This window comes from Raphanus sativus, chromosome 1 (assembly GCF_000801105.2).
Source record: "Raphanus sativus cultivar WK10039 chromosome 1, ASM80110v3, whole genome shotgun sequence".
NCBI classification, from domain to species: domain Eukaryota; kingdom Viridiplantae; phylum Streptophyta; class Magnoliopsida; order Brassicales; family Brassicaceae; genus Raphanus; species Raphanus sativus.
This window is the reverse complement of record NC_079511.1, coordinates 4,092,207-4,105,176: the sequence shown is the minus strand read 5'-3', so window position 1 is coordinate 4,105,176 and position 12,970 is coordinate 4,092,207. Positions and strand designations below refer to the sequence as shown.

The 12,970-nt window shown below is 36.1% G+C and overlaps 3 protein-coding genes across 4 annotated transcripts; all 3 read left to right on the top strand.

Moving 5' to 3' along the window:
- The first annotated feature begins 95 nt into the window (after positions 1–95).
- LOC130509751 (probable serine/threonine-protein kinase PBL9) lies at positions 96–2,628 on the top strand. The gene is made up of 7 exons (XM_057005936.1): positions 96–287; positions 431–548; positions 667–977; positions 1,053–1,188; positions 1,270–1,412; positions 1,502–1,625; positions 1,930–2,628. The coding sequence occupies exons 2-7, from the start codon at positions 506–508 to the stop codon at positions 2,400–2,402; spliced, it is 1,230 nt and encodes a 409-aa protein (XP_056861916.1). The 5' UTR covers positions 96–287; positions 431–505; the 3' UTR covers positions 2,403–2,628.
- A 2,348-nt stretch (positions 2,629–4,976) lies between these two features.
- Positions 4,977–8,943, top strand: LOC130512397 (probable LRR receptor-like serine/threonine-protein kinase At1g07550). The gene is made up of 13 exons (XM_057010353.1): positions 4,977–5,089; positions 5,244–5,781; positions 5,885–6,363; positions 6,456–6,600; positions 6,698–6,769; positions 6,954–7,028; positions 7,095–7,172; positions 7,264–7,415; positions 7,493–7,689; positions 7,778–7,904; positions 7,996–8,061; positions 8,170–8,362; positions 8,459–8,943. Exons 1-12 carry the CDS (start codon positions 5,005–5,007, stop codon positions 8,283–8,285), a joined length of 2,130 nt encoding a protein of 709 aa, XP_056866333.1. The 5' UTR covers positions 4,977–5,004; the 3' UTR covers positions 8,286–8,362; positions 8,459–8,943.
- Positions 8,944–9,552: 609 nt separating this feature from the next.
- On the top strand, positions 9,553–12,927 carry LOC108853979 (telomere repeat-binding protein 5). Of its 2 annotated transcripts, none has more exons than XM_057005928.1 (10): positions 9,553–9,703; positions 10,112–10,239; positions 10,340–11,030; positions 11,126–11,290; positions 11,410–11,475; positions 11,559–11,638; positions 11,715–11,959; positions 12,045–12,311; positions 12,398–12,461; positions 12,558–12,927. In XM_057005928.1, the coding sequence occupies exons 2-10, from the start codon at positions 10,159–10,161 to the stop codon at positions 12,735–12,737; spliced, it is 1,839 nt and encodes a 612-aa protein (XP_056861908.1). In that variant the 5' UTR covers positions 9,553–9,703; positions 10,112–10,158; the 3' UTR covers positions 12,738–12,927. The 2 variants fall into 2 exon arrangements, with proteins under 2 accessions (XP_056861908.1, XP_018482964.2); XM_018627462.2 differs by having other exon boundaries at positions 10,337–11,030.
- Positions 12,928–12,970: the final 43 nt, after the last annotated feature.

The following is a 12,970-nucleotide window of genomic DNA, read 5'->3' as shown; positions in this document are numbered from 1 at the left end:
AAAGCTACAATTTTGATGTCAGATCCAACGGCTGAGAGCGACCGAACACCCTATCTTTTCTTACTTCATCATATCTGTCATCGTAGTACCAAAAAGAAACAATATAGAAACATAACAAACAAAACGTAACGATAAATAGAGACGAGAGAGAGAGAGAGAGAAGCTCGAAAACTGATAAAAAGAAGAAGGCTGATCCACCATTAATGCCACCCACCACCCAACGGCAAACGCCTTTTCTCACACTCTCTCATGTTTGAGACTTGAGAACCAATAGAAACCCAAAAAAGGTGAGAGTATGAACATGTCTTTGGTCAAAACACCTTTGTGTGGTTAAAAAGAAGTGCAAAATCTTTTCTTTTCACATTTTGATATCTTTCCAGCTTCCTACTTGATTAAAAAGTTTGTACCTTTCTTTTTTGCTTGTCTCAAGTGTGATATATAGTTGGACATTGCATAAAGGTTCCCATTTTTAGTTCTCTCCCTCTCTCAGAATCACCACTCAATCATGGGGGCTTGCTTGAGTGCTCAGGTCAAAGCTGAGAGCCCAGGTAAAAAGACATTTACTTGCCTTGTTTCGTCTTAAACTATAAGACTTGTTTACATTCCTCTGTTTTTGCTCTATCTTTAGCTGAAAGTGTTAGATTTTGCTCTGTTTTTTCTGGTCAGGGGGGAGTCCAAAGTTCAAAGATACTGGAAGTCTTGGGAGCAAGTCTTCATCTGTGTCTGTAAGACCAAGCCCTCGAACCGAGGGTGAGATCTTACAGTCTCCAAACCTCAAGAGTTTCAGCTTTGCTGAGCTCAAATCAGCAACTAGGAATTTCAGACCAGACAGTGTGCTTGGTGAAGGTGGATTCGGTTGTGTGTTCAAAGGATGGATTGATGAGAAGTCTCTCACCGCCACAAAACCAGGCACTGGTTTGGTTATTGCTGTCAAAAAGCTTAACCAAGATGGTTGGCAAGGTCACCAGGAGTGGCTGGTATATATAAGCGTCCTAAAACAATACACTTTTGGTTTCTTTCTTGTTCTTGATGATCGTTATATGATTTTACAGGCTGAAGTGAATTACCTAGGTCAGTTTTCTCATGGACACCTAGTGAAGCTGATAGGTTATTGCCTAGAGGATGAGCACCGTCTTCTTGTTTACGAGTTCATGCCACGTGGTAGCTTAGAGAATCATCTTTTCAGGAGTATGTCTTCCTTTTGTCTTATTATGACTCTTATTGTAGCTTTGTTTGTGATGTTTATGAAAACATTTTGGGTTGTTGCAGGAGGGTTATATTTCCAACCGTTATCTTGGAAACTCCGGTTGAAAGTAGCTCTTGGTGCTGCGAAGGGACTTGCTTTTCTTCACAGCTCCGAGACAAGAGTGATATACAGAGACTTCAAGACTTCTAACATCCTTCTTGATTCGGTATTTTTAAGTTTTTTTTTTCACTCATCTTTGATTGTGAAAGTTTCAAACTTAATGATATAAAAGACCGTTATCTTGGATGGTTGTAGGATTACAACGCAAAGCTTTCTGATTTTGGGTTGGCCAAGGATGGGCCGATAGGAGATGAAAGCCATGTCTCTACAAGAGTCATGGGTACACATGGATATGCAGCTCCTGAGTACCTCGCAACCGGTAAGTGTCAACTTCTTTCTTTTCTTTTCTGGTCAAATCTTTGCTTCTCTGTTTGGCTTTGTCTTGTGAGTGTTAAAAAAAAATCGGTTTAGGCCTATGTGGCAAATTGGATCTAATCGGTGTAAACGATGCCTAGGCGAAATCTGATCTAAACCGAAACAATTTTTCTAGACCAATTTTGGTTTATACTTTAAAAAGTCGGCCTAGACGGCCGCAGCTTGAACAATAATCTTCTATAAAACACTTAACGTCTAGCGATTTCATGAACATAACTTATGATTGAACAATTTTGCATTTTCTTTAGGTCATCTAACAACAAAGAGTGATGTCTATAGCTTCGGGGTTGTCCTTCTTGAGCTGTTGTCTGGTCGTAGAGCCGTGGACAGAAACAGACCATCGGGAGAGAGGAACCTTGTGGATTGGGCTAAACCATACCTTGCAAACAAAAGAAAGATATTCAGAGTGGTCGATAACCGTCTTCAGGATCAGTACTCTATGGAAGAAGCATGTAAAGTGGCTACTCTGTCTCTGAGGTGTCTCACTACGGAGATTAAGCTCAGACCAAACATGAGAGAAGTGGTTTCGCAGCTTGAGCATATTCAGTCTCTAAATGCGTCTAGAGGAGGAAACGTGGATAGGACGGAGAGAAGAAGAGTGCGTAGGAGAAGTGACAGTGTTGTTACCAAAAAACCTGATGCAGGTTTTGTTCGACAGACCGCTGTGGGCTGTACAGTTGTTGCTTATCCTCGCCCGTCGGCCTCACCGCTGTGTGTCTGAAGAATAGTAACACGTCTGTGTTCTTGATAAGGACATGTAAGTTCTGATATCATGTCATGTGTATGTGATTCGGATGTACAATTGTCATTGTTAATGCAAGTTCGAATGTTCGATGCAGTCCATGTATCCTTACAGGACGAGAAACAATTTAATTTTGATCTTTGTAACGTGAGGTCTTATTGACACAAAGGATAATTTAGCTCTCATGTCTGCTTGTTATTGATAATTGTGCTTCTTTCAGTTACATATAGAAAATTAGAATCAGTTAATATTTACAGAAAACTAGGTTGGACGATACGAATGAACCACATGCAAGAAGCTCAGAAAGAAAAATGTTGTGACACGACAAGCAATCAAAAACGAATGCAGTGAGCTATCTATAAACGCGTCCTATCGTGTGTGTTGGACCTTTAAATAAAAGACGTTCTGTGTTGGATTATGTTCGGCCTAAGGTGAATTAAGTGTCTTTGGGCCAATTTTTTTTGTAGGCCGACAGCTTAAAACTATTAATTCAAAAAGTGATGGGATAGATCATAGAATTGTACTCAACATCTGAGCCAACAATATAAGTTAGCTCATACAAGTGTGTACATAGTCCAAGGCATAATATGTGTTTGACTATTGATATTTTTTAATACCAAAATAGTTTCGCTTTTGTAATGGGAATTCTGCCAAAAAATCCCGAAATTTTCAAGAATTACCAAAAGAAACTTGTACACTTGTCTGACCAATTGAACTTTTGTTGACTTATTTAAATTATTAAGAATTTTACCATTGACTAACTAGATTAGCACACCGTTAAACGAGAGTTAAGACAGCGTTAACGGTTGGCGTTAAGTAAAACGACGTCATTTTGTTTTACACGATTTGAAAATAAAAATAAGTAGACACCGGATTTTGAACCCAGGTTGTTTGGATCAGATGGGAAAGTACTTTACCACCGAGCTAATGGCACATTCAATGTATGTCCAAACACATTTATTTTTATTTGGTATTGATTTTGAATATAAAAAAAATTTCTATAAATTTAAAAAGTCTTTAAAATTCCAAAATTTGAAAATAAAGAATTCTTTTATAAAATCAATTTTGAAACTAAAATTAAAAATAAAATTTTATTTTCCCTTTAAAAATCAAAAATCTTCCAAAATTTTTATTTTTTAAAAACAAATTCCAAAAAATAAAATAAAATTTTTAGGATTAAAATAAAAATTCGAAAAAATAAAAAAAATAAAAAAATATCAAAAACAAGTTATAAAAATTTCGAATCTGAAAATAATCAGAATCTATTAAAAATATTTTTTTTTTATAAAAAAGCCAAAAAAGAAGAAAATTTTCATTTTTCAAATTATAAAAAGAAAAATTGAAAAAAAATAATTCGAAAAAAAGTTTAAAAAGGGATAAAAAATTTCAAATCTGAAAACATATAATCAGAAACTATAAAAAATTATTATTTTTTTAATTTTTAATAATTTCTGATTATATGTTTTCAGATTCGAAATATTTTATAACTTTTTGGAATATTTTTCGATTTGTTTTTTATTTTTGTTTTTTAAATTATAATCCTTTTTTGAATTATTTTTTGAATTTTTAGAAATTTAAAAAAAAATTAAGTTTTAGATAACTTTTTTATATTCAATTAGTACCAAGTAAAATTAAATGAGTTAGTAACTCCATTGATTGAGCCATTAGCCTAGTGGTAAAGTACTTTGCCATTTGATCCAAACAACCTGGGTTCGAACCCAGTGATCTACTTTATTTTATTTTCAAATCATGTAAAACGATGTCATCTCATCTCGAAACGATGTGATCTACTTTATTTTATTTTCAAATTATTTTTTTGGCCGAATTCCCCTTTTGTAATCCATAAGTTAGCTCATACCAGTGTGTAAATAATTTTTATTATACTTCTGAAATTTTCGAAAGCCCTATATGTGAAAATATTCAAAACTTGATAAACCTTTTGAAAACCTGTAAAATTTTCCAAAAGCTTTCAGAATTTTCTGAAACTTTTTCTAATTTTCATTTATGAGCAGTATTTTACCATCCAAAATACTTGCTGCTTTTATAAATTTATTTATCTAATTAGTAGAATTCGTCATCTATGCAAACGCATCAGAGTAGTTTAGTTAATCAAGTTAGTATACTGTATAATTATATATTATCTAAGAAAATATCTAACTAAACTAAATAGTTTCTTTTTGTAAATTTGACATCTAAAACGGATAATGTATGTAAACCGCAATTTGAAATTTGATAAAATTTAATGATTTTCTCTGCATATACATATCAACCATACGAATCAAAGAATTTGTTATAGACTGGTCCTCTTGTTCGGGGCAACAACATTGGTCGACCATTTCCGAGAGATTACTCGTTCCATCTTCTATACTATTAATATTTTCCTCCATTTGCATTAGAAATTTTATGTATAGTTCTTTGGCCGGTGACATTTTCAAAAGTTGACATTCCCAGCTTTCGCTTTCGGTATTCATAATAGGTATTTTTTAACTTGCAAGTATATATATTTTGGTTCGAGGTATAATGTTTCAAAATAATTGTAGTTGCTAAGTTTGTTGTTTTGAAAACTGAGAGGCAGTCGAGAATGGGGGCAACTCTAAACAGGCTTCTGTTTTATGTGTGTGCGACTTTCTCCATAATTCATCTTGCTCACTCTCAGAATCAACAAGGTATTGATTCGTACCATATTTATCTCTTCTGTATTATTTTTTGTTCTTATAAATATGTTATTGGACAGTAACAAAGCCTTTAATAATTGTGAGATTTTTAGATAAAACTTATAAAAAGAACACTATACAGTATATCTCTTCCCGTTCTTACCAGGATTCATCAGCTTAGACTGTGGATTACCTTCTAATGAGTCTCCTTACAACGAACCCTTTACCAATCTGACATACATATCTGATGCCGGTTTCGTCCACAGCGGAAAAACTGGTACCATCCACAAAGACTTGAAGACACACTTTATGAAGCCATATACTGGTTTGAGATACTTTCCAGATGGAATACGAAACTGTTATAATCTTAGCGTGATGCAAGATACAAAGTATCTGATCAGGACTGTGTTCGTATATGGGAACTACGACGGTCTCAATGCTTCTCCAAGATTCGACCTCTATCTCGGTCCTAATATTTGGAGAACCGTAGATGCGAAATTATCGGGTCCAGGTACGGCTCAGGAGATCATTCACATCACAAGATCCAATATTTTGGAAATATGTCTTGTTAAGACAGGGACAAGCACACCACTAATATCAGCCCTGGAATTAAGACCCTTACCATATGATACTTATATTACTCGAACTGGTTCCTTGAAGTATGTGGACCGAATCTATTTCAGCAATTCGGAAAAGGGTGTACGGTATGTCAACTTAGCCAAAATAGTCTTTTTTTTTCTTTTTTCATCACGATTATGTCATTTTTTGCTCATTGCTAACTAAAGTATTTATACTTGACTATGGCAGTTACCCTGAAGACGTCTATGATCGTGCTTGGTCTTCAGTATTGCCAGTAGAATGGACGCAGATAAACACAACCCTAGACGTTGTTGATTCTCATAAAGACTATAACCCGCCACAAGATGTCATTAAGACTGCTGCCGTACCCGCTAATGACAGTGAACCAATGACCTTTTCTTGGACTTTGGACACTTCTGACGACGAGACTTATGCCTACCTCTATATGGCTGACATCCAAAAAATGAGAAATAACGATACCAGGGAATTTGACATTATCGCGAATGGTAAAGTGGAATTCAATCCTTATAGTCCTATGAAGTTCGAAGTAGAGGTTTTGTTTAACAGAGTGCCTCTGAAATGCGAGGGAGGGTTGTGTCGTGTGCAACTCTCAAGAACTCGAAAGTCGACTCTTCCACCCTTGATGAATGCTTTAGAGATTTTCCAGGTCATTGAGTTTCCACAATCAGAGACGAATCAAGATGACGGTGCGTAGCTGTATTTTTTTCAATAGGAGACATACTAATACGTACGTTGTGACACATGTTAATCCTTGTTGTTCTTTTATTATGTATTCCAGTGAGTGCTATGAAGAATATCCGTGATACTTATGGATTGAACAAAATCAGCTGGCAGGGTGATCCATGTGTTCCTAAACAGTTCTTGTGGTCTGGTTTACGCTGCAACGTTATAGATGTGTCCACACCACCAAGAATCGTAGCATTGTAAGAACAATTTAAACCCCATTCTTATCATCAAAACATAACCAAGCAATTCAAAATTTCTTATGTGACATGCATGTCTCGGATCCATGGTGAACAGAGATTTGTCTTCAAGTGGATTAAGTGGAGATATACCGCCTGTGATACAAAATCTTACTCAACTTCAAGAATTGTACGTGTATCTCCATGATTCCATATAAGAAAACATATTCGAGAAATAGGTTCACAATTTATTTATTTTGATGACCAAAGAGTCATGGGCCTTTTTTCCCATAGTATTTTTGAACCAGAAACCAAAACTGGCTATACTCTTACGAGGAAACCAAATACTTCACATTTTATCTTAACAATTTCAGGGACTTATCGAGAAACAACTTGACTGGAGAAGTGCCTGAATTTCTAGCCAAGATATTGAAATCATTGGTGGTCTTGTAAGTTTTCTGAAAAGCACAACATTTTTTTGTGATATCAATTCCTAATGACCTCATTATCCACAGAAACTTAAGTGGAAATAAATTTAGTGGCCGCATTCCTCAAGCCCTGCTTGATAGGGAAAAAGAAGGACTAAAGCTAACGTAAGGTTTCTTATTTCAGATTATCTCTTTATGTTATGTATCATCCACTTTGTTTCAATACCTATGTCTTCAACAATGTTTTATTCCTTAGTCTTGATGGATATCTAAGGACATGTAAATCATGCAAAAAAAAATTCCCCATGGCGGCTGTTGTTGGTGCATCTCTTTCTTTTGTGGCCATTATCATTGCTGTTGTGGTCCTAGTCTTCATTTTCAAAAGGAAAAAGCCATCAACCTGTAAAGGTAGTTAGAAAAATATATGATCCATTGTGAAAGTATGAAAACTCATGGATCCTTCAATTTTTATTTTATTTTTGCAGTTAAACGTCCATCACTAGAATTGAAAAACAGAAGATTTACATATTCAGAGGTCAAAAATATGACTAATCACTTTCAAGTTGTTCTTGGCAAAGGAGGCTTCGGTGTTGTTTGTCAGGGTTTTCTAAATAATCAACAAGTAGCCGTCAAAGTTCTCTCTCAGTCATCAACTCAAGGCTATAAGGAATTCAAAACAGAAGTACTTAATCACACTAAAACCTTTCCCTAAATTTTCAGGAAATCATGACTTCATGAATCATTTACCCTTTTATATTCTTGATTTTTAGGTTGAACTACTTTTAAGAGTTCACCACGTAAATCTAGTTAGCCTCATCGGATATTGTGATGAAGGGAATGACTTAGCTCTAATCTACGAGTTCATGGAAAATGGGAACTTAAAGGAACATCTCTCAGGTAAACTATTTAAATTATTTTGAAAACAAACTGAGTTAGTTACCTCTTCTAAATCAAAGGGGGTTTAAAACTATATGGTGAATTTTGGCAGGAGAACGTGATGGCTCTGTTTTAAACTGGCGGAGTAGACTTAAAATAGCTATTGAGTCTGCTCTAGGTTTGTCAATTTTTGTTAGTTCCAATTGTTATATTTTTGTATATTCATATTCCTTTTCAACTCTTTTTAATGATAAGTAGCTAACATATGGGGTTTTCATTGTACTAGGAATTGAATATTTGCATATTGGATGTAAGCCGCCAATGGTTCATAGAGATGTGAAAAGTACAAATATATTGTTAGGACAACATTTTGAAGCCAAACTTGCCGATTTTGGACTTTAGAGATCTTTCCTTGTGGGAAGTAAAAATCATATATCAACAACAAACGTTGCTGGAACTATTGGATATCTTGATCCCGAGTAAATTCTAGTTCACATTGTAGTTTAAGAGATGTTTATTTAGTGTTTAATAAATAATACAAAAAAATCTAACATCTTCAGAGTATTTTCTTGCAGATACTATCAAAAGAATTGGTTAACGGAGAAGAGTGATGTTTACAGTTTTGGGATTGTGTTACTGGAGATTATCACTGGCCAACCGGTGATTGACCAATCACGTGAAAATTCTTACATAGTGGAATGGGCCAAGTCTATGCTGGCAAATGGTGATATTGAAAGTATTATGGATCCGAAACTCCAACGAGAATATGACACAGGTTCATCTTGGAAAGCTCTGGAATTAGCAGTGTCATGCATTAACCCTTCTTCCACAGAGAGACCAAACATGACAAGGGTTGCTCATGAACTAAATGAGTGTTTGGAAGTATATGAGAACCTAAGTAAAAGAAGGAGCCAAAATGCAAATTCATCCAAGTCCACGGGACATAGCATAAGCTTCGCCAGTGTCAGTGACACTCCTTCAGCTCGTTAATCTTTTCATCTATTTGTTTTTTCCTTCTTTGAAAGGTACTCGATCTCCACAGGTTGCATTTAAGTCTGTAATGTGAATATTATGTAAAAAAGCTTCATGTTATGCTATTGAATCCATTGTTTGAAATTCATCATTGCCGGAAGCCATTCTAAGGATGATTTAAATCCACCGGAGTGTAGCAGTTTCAATATATACCCTCGTCTGTAACTAATATTTCACGAACCTGGTTGGGCTATCCATTCTAAATATTGGGCCTAAGTCTATTAAACACTTCCTTACCCACTCAAAACCCCTCGTTTCCTTGTTTTGGGCCTAGGCTCTCATTTCAATGAAGTAGTCTAATAAAATAGAAAATATATGAAACTGAAACAATAAAAAAAAAAAAGAGAATGACATGGATTGGACTAAAGAAAAACATTTACAATGGCTTTTGTGACTGAACGTTTTTGTCGAAGTTTGTGTGTGGTTAAAAAGACGCACGATCCGACAGAGACACCACGTGTCCGAAGGTAAAGGAAGTTCGTGAGACAGTGGTGGGTCACCCAAGAAAGAGGAAGAACAAGTCTTCAGGGGGTAATGGAGGGGGTTTTACTGGTAATAGCCTGTTATTCGCTCTTCAGACACGTCCCGATGTTACTGGTATAAGACCAGTGGGTTTAAGCCCTTTGTTACGTCCCGTACTATTTCTTTTGTTTCCACACAAACCAAAAGGGGTTTTTCCTTTTCACAGAACTTCGACAGCAACAACAAATAGAGAAAAGCCTTTCCTTATACCTTTCGTTGTGCTTCTCGTTAGAGATTTTGACTGCCTTGTTTTTTTAGAGAAAAAGGTGAGAAATCTTTATTGTTTTCTTGGATATGCTATTTAGATTGCGTTTTTAGTGTAATGAGCGATACTTGTTTCTAGAGCATACAACAACAAAAATGGATCTTTTGGACGGGATCCATGTTGAATTTCGTTTCTCAGAACCTGAAATGTGTTTTGTTTTCGTGAAAATGTATTCTAATTGTTTTTTTTTTGGTTATAGAAATTTCTGTCTGAACCATGCCTCTGTTTTTTTTCTTATAACATCAAATGAATGAAGCATTAGATCTTGGTTAATAGAAACTTCAATGGCTTGGGTTCTAGCGAGGTTTTACAAAATATCCTCTGAAACCGGAAATATAATTAATGTCTTACAGAATCTGTTGGAATATTCTAAGGCATTAATAATTTAACCTAATGTATCTTTCTGCAGGGGTCTTCTTGTCTTGCTTTTGTTGAATGTAATTTGTTCTTGAAATCATGGTGTTTCAGAAGAGGCTCGACTATGGATTCAATGGCTATGAGGTGCCTCCTACACCTCGAGCTACAAGATCACCAAGAGTAAATAGATTCATAAACTTTGTCTGTTTCCAACATTTTTTTTTATGTTGCAATGTAGGTTCTTCCCCTCTGATATGTGTGTTTCTGGTTTTGCTAGAAGAGTGCTTTCAAGAAGAATCAAATATCTTCCTTCGATTTGCTGGCAGCAGTAGCTGGTAACCTTCTGCTTGAAAGTGGTGGGCATTCTTCTTCCTCAAGTAACAACGCCATAGGGGATACCAATGAAGAAGATCATTGTGCTGTTAAGACAGAACCGATTTACGGTGGCCATCAAACAGTGGTAGAAGAGACTAACTGTGATCACATTCATAACAATAATGCTGAAAGGAGATTCTTTGTCTCTGAGATCCTTCCAAAGTCTCAAAGATCTCCAACTCCTCCCAAAGATTTTCATTTTGGATCTACCTCTGGTATAACTTCTGATTCCTCGGAGAAGCTTGGCACTCAAGAATTAGGTCAGAGTGTTCGTTTTAGGTCAGAGACTAATGATAAGATATCATCATCAATGCATGAGAGGCTAATAAATAATTGTGAACCAGAGTTATCAAGGGATGTTATAGCTGAGAATAAGCATCATATAGGTAGTGACTTCAAGAAACCAATCCCTCGTTCGGTGTGCTCTGATGATATAGAGTTACTCAATGGTGATGGCGAAAACTTCTCAGCACGTTACGCAACGAAAACATTTAGGTCAACTCTTCGAATAGGAGACAGAAGAATAAAGAAAGTTCTGGCTTCAAAGTATTGTAAAGTCTCTTCAAAGCAGAAAGAGACAACGGTAACTGATACAGGTGAGAGCATATATATGGACTAGACGACATATATTCTTTTTTCCATTTTTATGGGTTTACCTATATGTTTTTTTTTTTTGGTGAGAATGTTTTAGACTTGGACTTGAAGCCTGGTTACTACAGCAAGAAACATTGTTTCAAAAGTTTAAGATCAGAGAGGAGATATCCAATCAAGAAAAGAAGATACTTTGATGGTTACACAGCCTCACAATCAGAAGCAGCAGTTAGAAATGAAGGCCTTTCTGGTTCACCTCGAAAGGGTATAACCAGAAGCTAGTAGTTTGTTTGTCCAAAAAAAAAAAACTAGTAGTTTAAGCTTCAACCTCAAAACTACATCATGATGATTGACTTTGAGCTTCTTCTTTTTTTTTTTTTGCAGCTTCAGCTTTTATGTCAACCATAGCTTGTCAGAAGCAACCCCCTTTACAATCACGAGATTCTCACGGTATTTTTTTTATTAAGATTTTCTTGTTTCTATCACTCAAGAGTTTTGTATTGACTTTGTTAATTTTTCTTTGTTGTGCTTAGTGAAACTTGGAATCAAGTCATTTAGAGTTCCTGAGATTTTCATTGATATTCCAGAGACTGCTACCGTTGGTTCGCTAAAGGTTTGAACATTTATAGCTTAGAAAAAGAGCCACTCATAATTTTGGATAATAATGAGAATGTACTTATCTTCGCTAGAGGACAGTCTTGGAAGCTGTGACCACTATACTTGAAGGTGGACTACGCATAGGAGTTCTTGTTCATGGAAAAAAAGTTAGAGACGACAATAAAATGCTTCTTCAGAATGGAATCTCTCTAGACACTCTTTCAGATACCTTAGGCTTTTGTCTTGAGCCCAATCCTCCACAATCCACAAAACAGCTGTCTCCTGAAGATTCTGATTTTGTGCGTCCATGTAATAATGCACCTCACACTCTAACAAGGTCAGTCTTACTTCAAAGATCTATTTTTCCTTCTTTGGTGTAGGAAAAAAAAGTCATTTTCCTAATGTGTTTGTTTGTTCATTAGGTGTCTCCCATCACAAGGGAAACATACTAAACCTAGTAACTCTGTAGATAGTGACCTTGACTCCAAACCCTCTGCACCAAATAGGGGTAGACCCGTCTACTCCAGAGCCTTGATTCCTGTTGCTCCTCTGCATGCTCAGGCTTTAAACGTAGTCCCACCTCGGAAACCTAAGCGATCTGAGGTGGCTCAGCGCAGAATCCGTCGACCTTTCTCTGTTGCAGAAGTTGAGGTCCTTGTTCAAGCTGTTGAGAGACTTGGGACCGGAAGGTTACTGATTTGTTAATGTTACACCAAAAATAAAAGTCCTAATGGTCCAAGAAAGAGCTAATATTGATGTATGTATCTATATGCAGGTGGCGTGATGTTAAGCTACGAGCTTTTGATAACGCAAAGCACCGGACTTATGTCGATTTGAAGGTAATAAAAAAATAATATAAATATCCTTTTAACACTCAAGTCTGTAAATGAGGTATGTTGCGTGTCAAAGAAGTTATTATTATATGTGAATGATAGGACAAATGGAAGACGTTGGTGCACACAGCAAGAATATCGCCGCAGCAAAGGAGAGGTGAGCCAGTTCCACAGGAGCTCTTAGACCGGGTACTGATGGCTCATGCCTACTGGTCCCAGCAACAGGGGAAACAACAGTTGCTAGAGGGACCTCATAAGCTCGAGACCAGTCTTGGTCTATAGACTGGGAACAAAATGTTATCTCCGCGGCGTGAAAATGAACCTGATATTTTTTTTCTTTCATATATACTTTTTTGTTTATTTGTTATGTTATGTATTTGAAAATATTCATTGTGTAAGGAAAAAAAGGAATGGAATATGGTGAAGAAGTGAATAGAGATGAAGATATGTGAAGTCTAATGTAATTGTCACAGTGATTGGTTATAATAACATGTTTATTCCTTTTGTTGCCTTGC

Bases quoted from the DNA above. Each gene is read 5' to 3' on its own strand.
- LOC130509751 (XM_057005936.1), top strand. From the start codon at position 506: ATGGGGGCTTGCTTGAGTGCTCAGGTCAAAGCTGAGAGCCCAG. The intron at 978-1,052 runs GTATATATAAGC...ATGATTTTACAG, and splicing joins AAGGTCACCAGGAGTGGCTG to GCTGAAGTGAATTACCTAGG. The intron at 1,413-1,501 runs GTATTTTTAAGT...GGATGGTTGTAG, and splicing joins CTAACATCCTTCTTGATTCG to GATTACAACGCAAAGCTTTC.
- LOC130512397 (XM_057010353.1), top strand. From the start codon at position 5,005: ATGGGGGCAACTCTAAACAGGCTTCTGTTTTATGTGTGTGCGACTTTC. The intron at 5,782-5,884 runs GTATGTCAACTT...TGACTATGGCAG, and splicing joins AATTCGGAAAAGGGTGTACG to TTACCCTGAAGACGTCTATG. The intron at 6,770-6,953 runs GTACGTGTATCT...TAACAATTTCAG, and splicing joins CTTACTCAACTTCAAGAATT to GGACTTATCGAGAAACAACT.
- LOC108853979 (XM_018627462.2), top strand. From the start codon at position 10,159: ATGGTGTTTCAGAAGAGGCTCGACTATGGATTCAATGGCTATGAGGTG. The intron at 11,291-11,409 runs GTATAACCAGAA...TTTTTTTTGCAG, and splicing joins TTCTGGTTCACCTCGAAAGG to CTTCAGCTTTTATGTCAACC. The intron at 11,476-11,558 runs GTATTTTTTTTA...TGTTGTGCTTAG, and splicing joins ACAATCACGAGATTCTCACG to TGAAACTTGGAATCAAGTCA.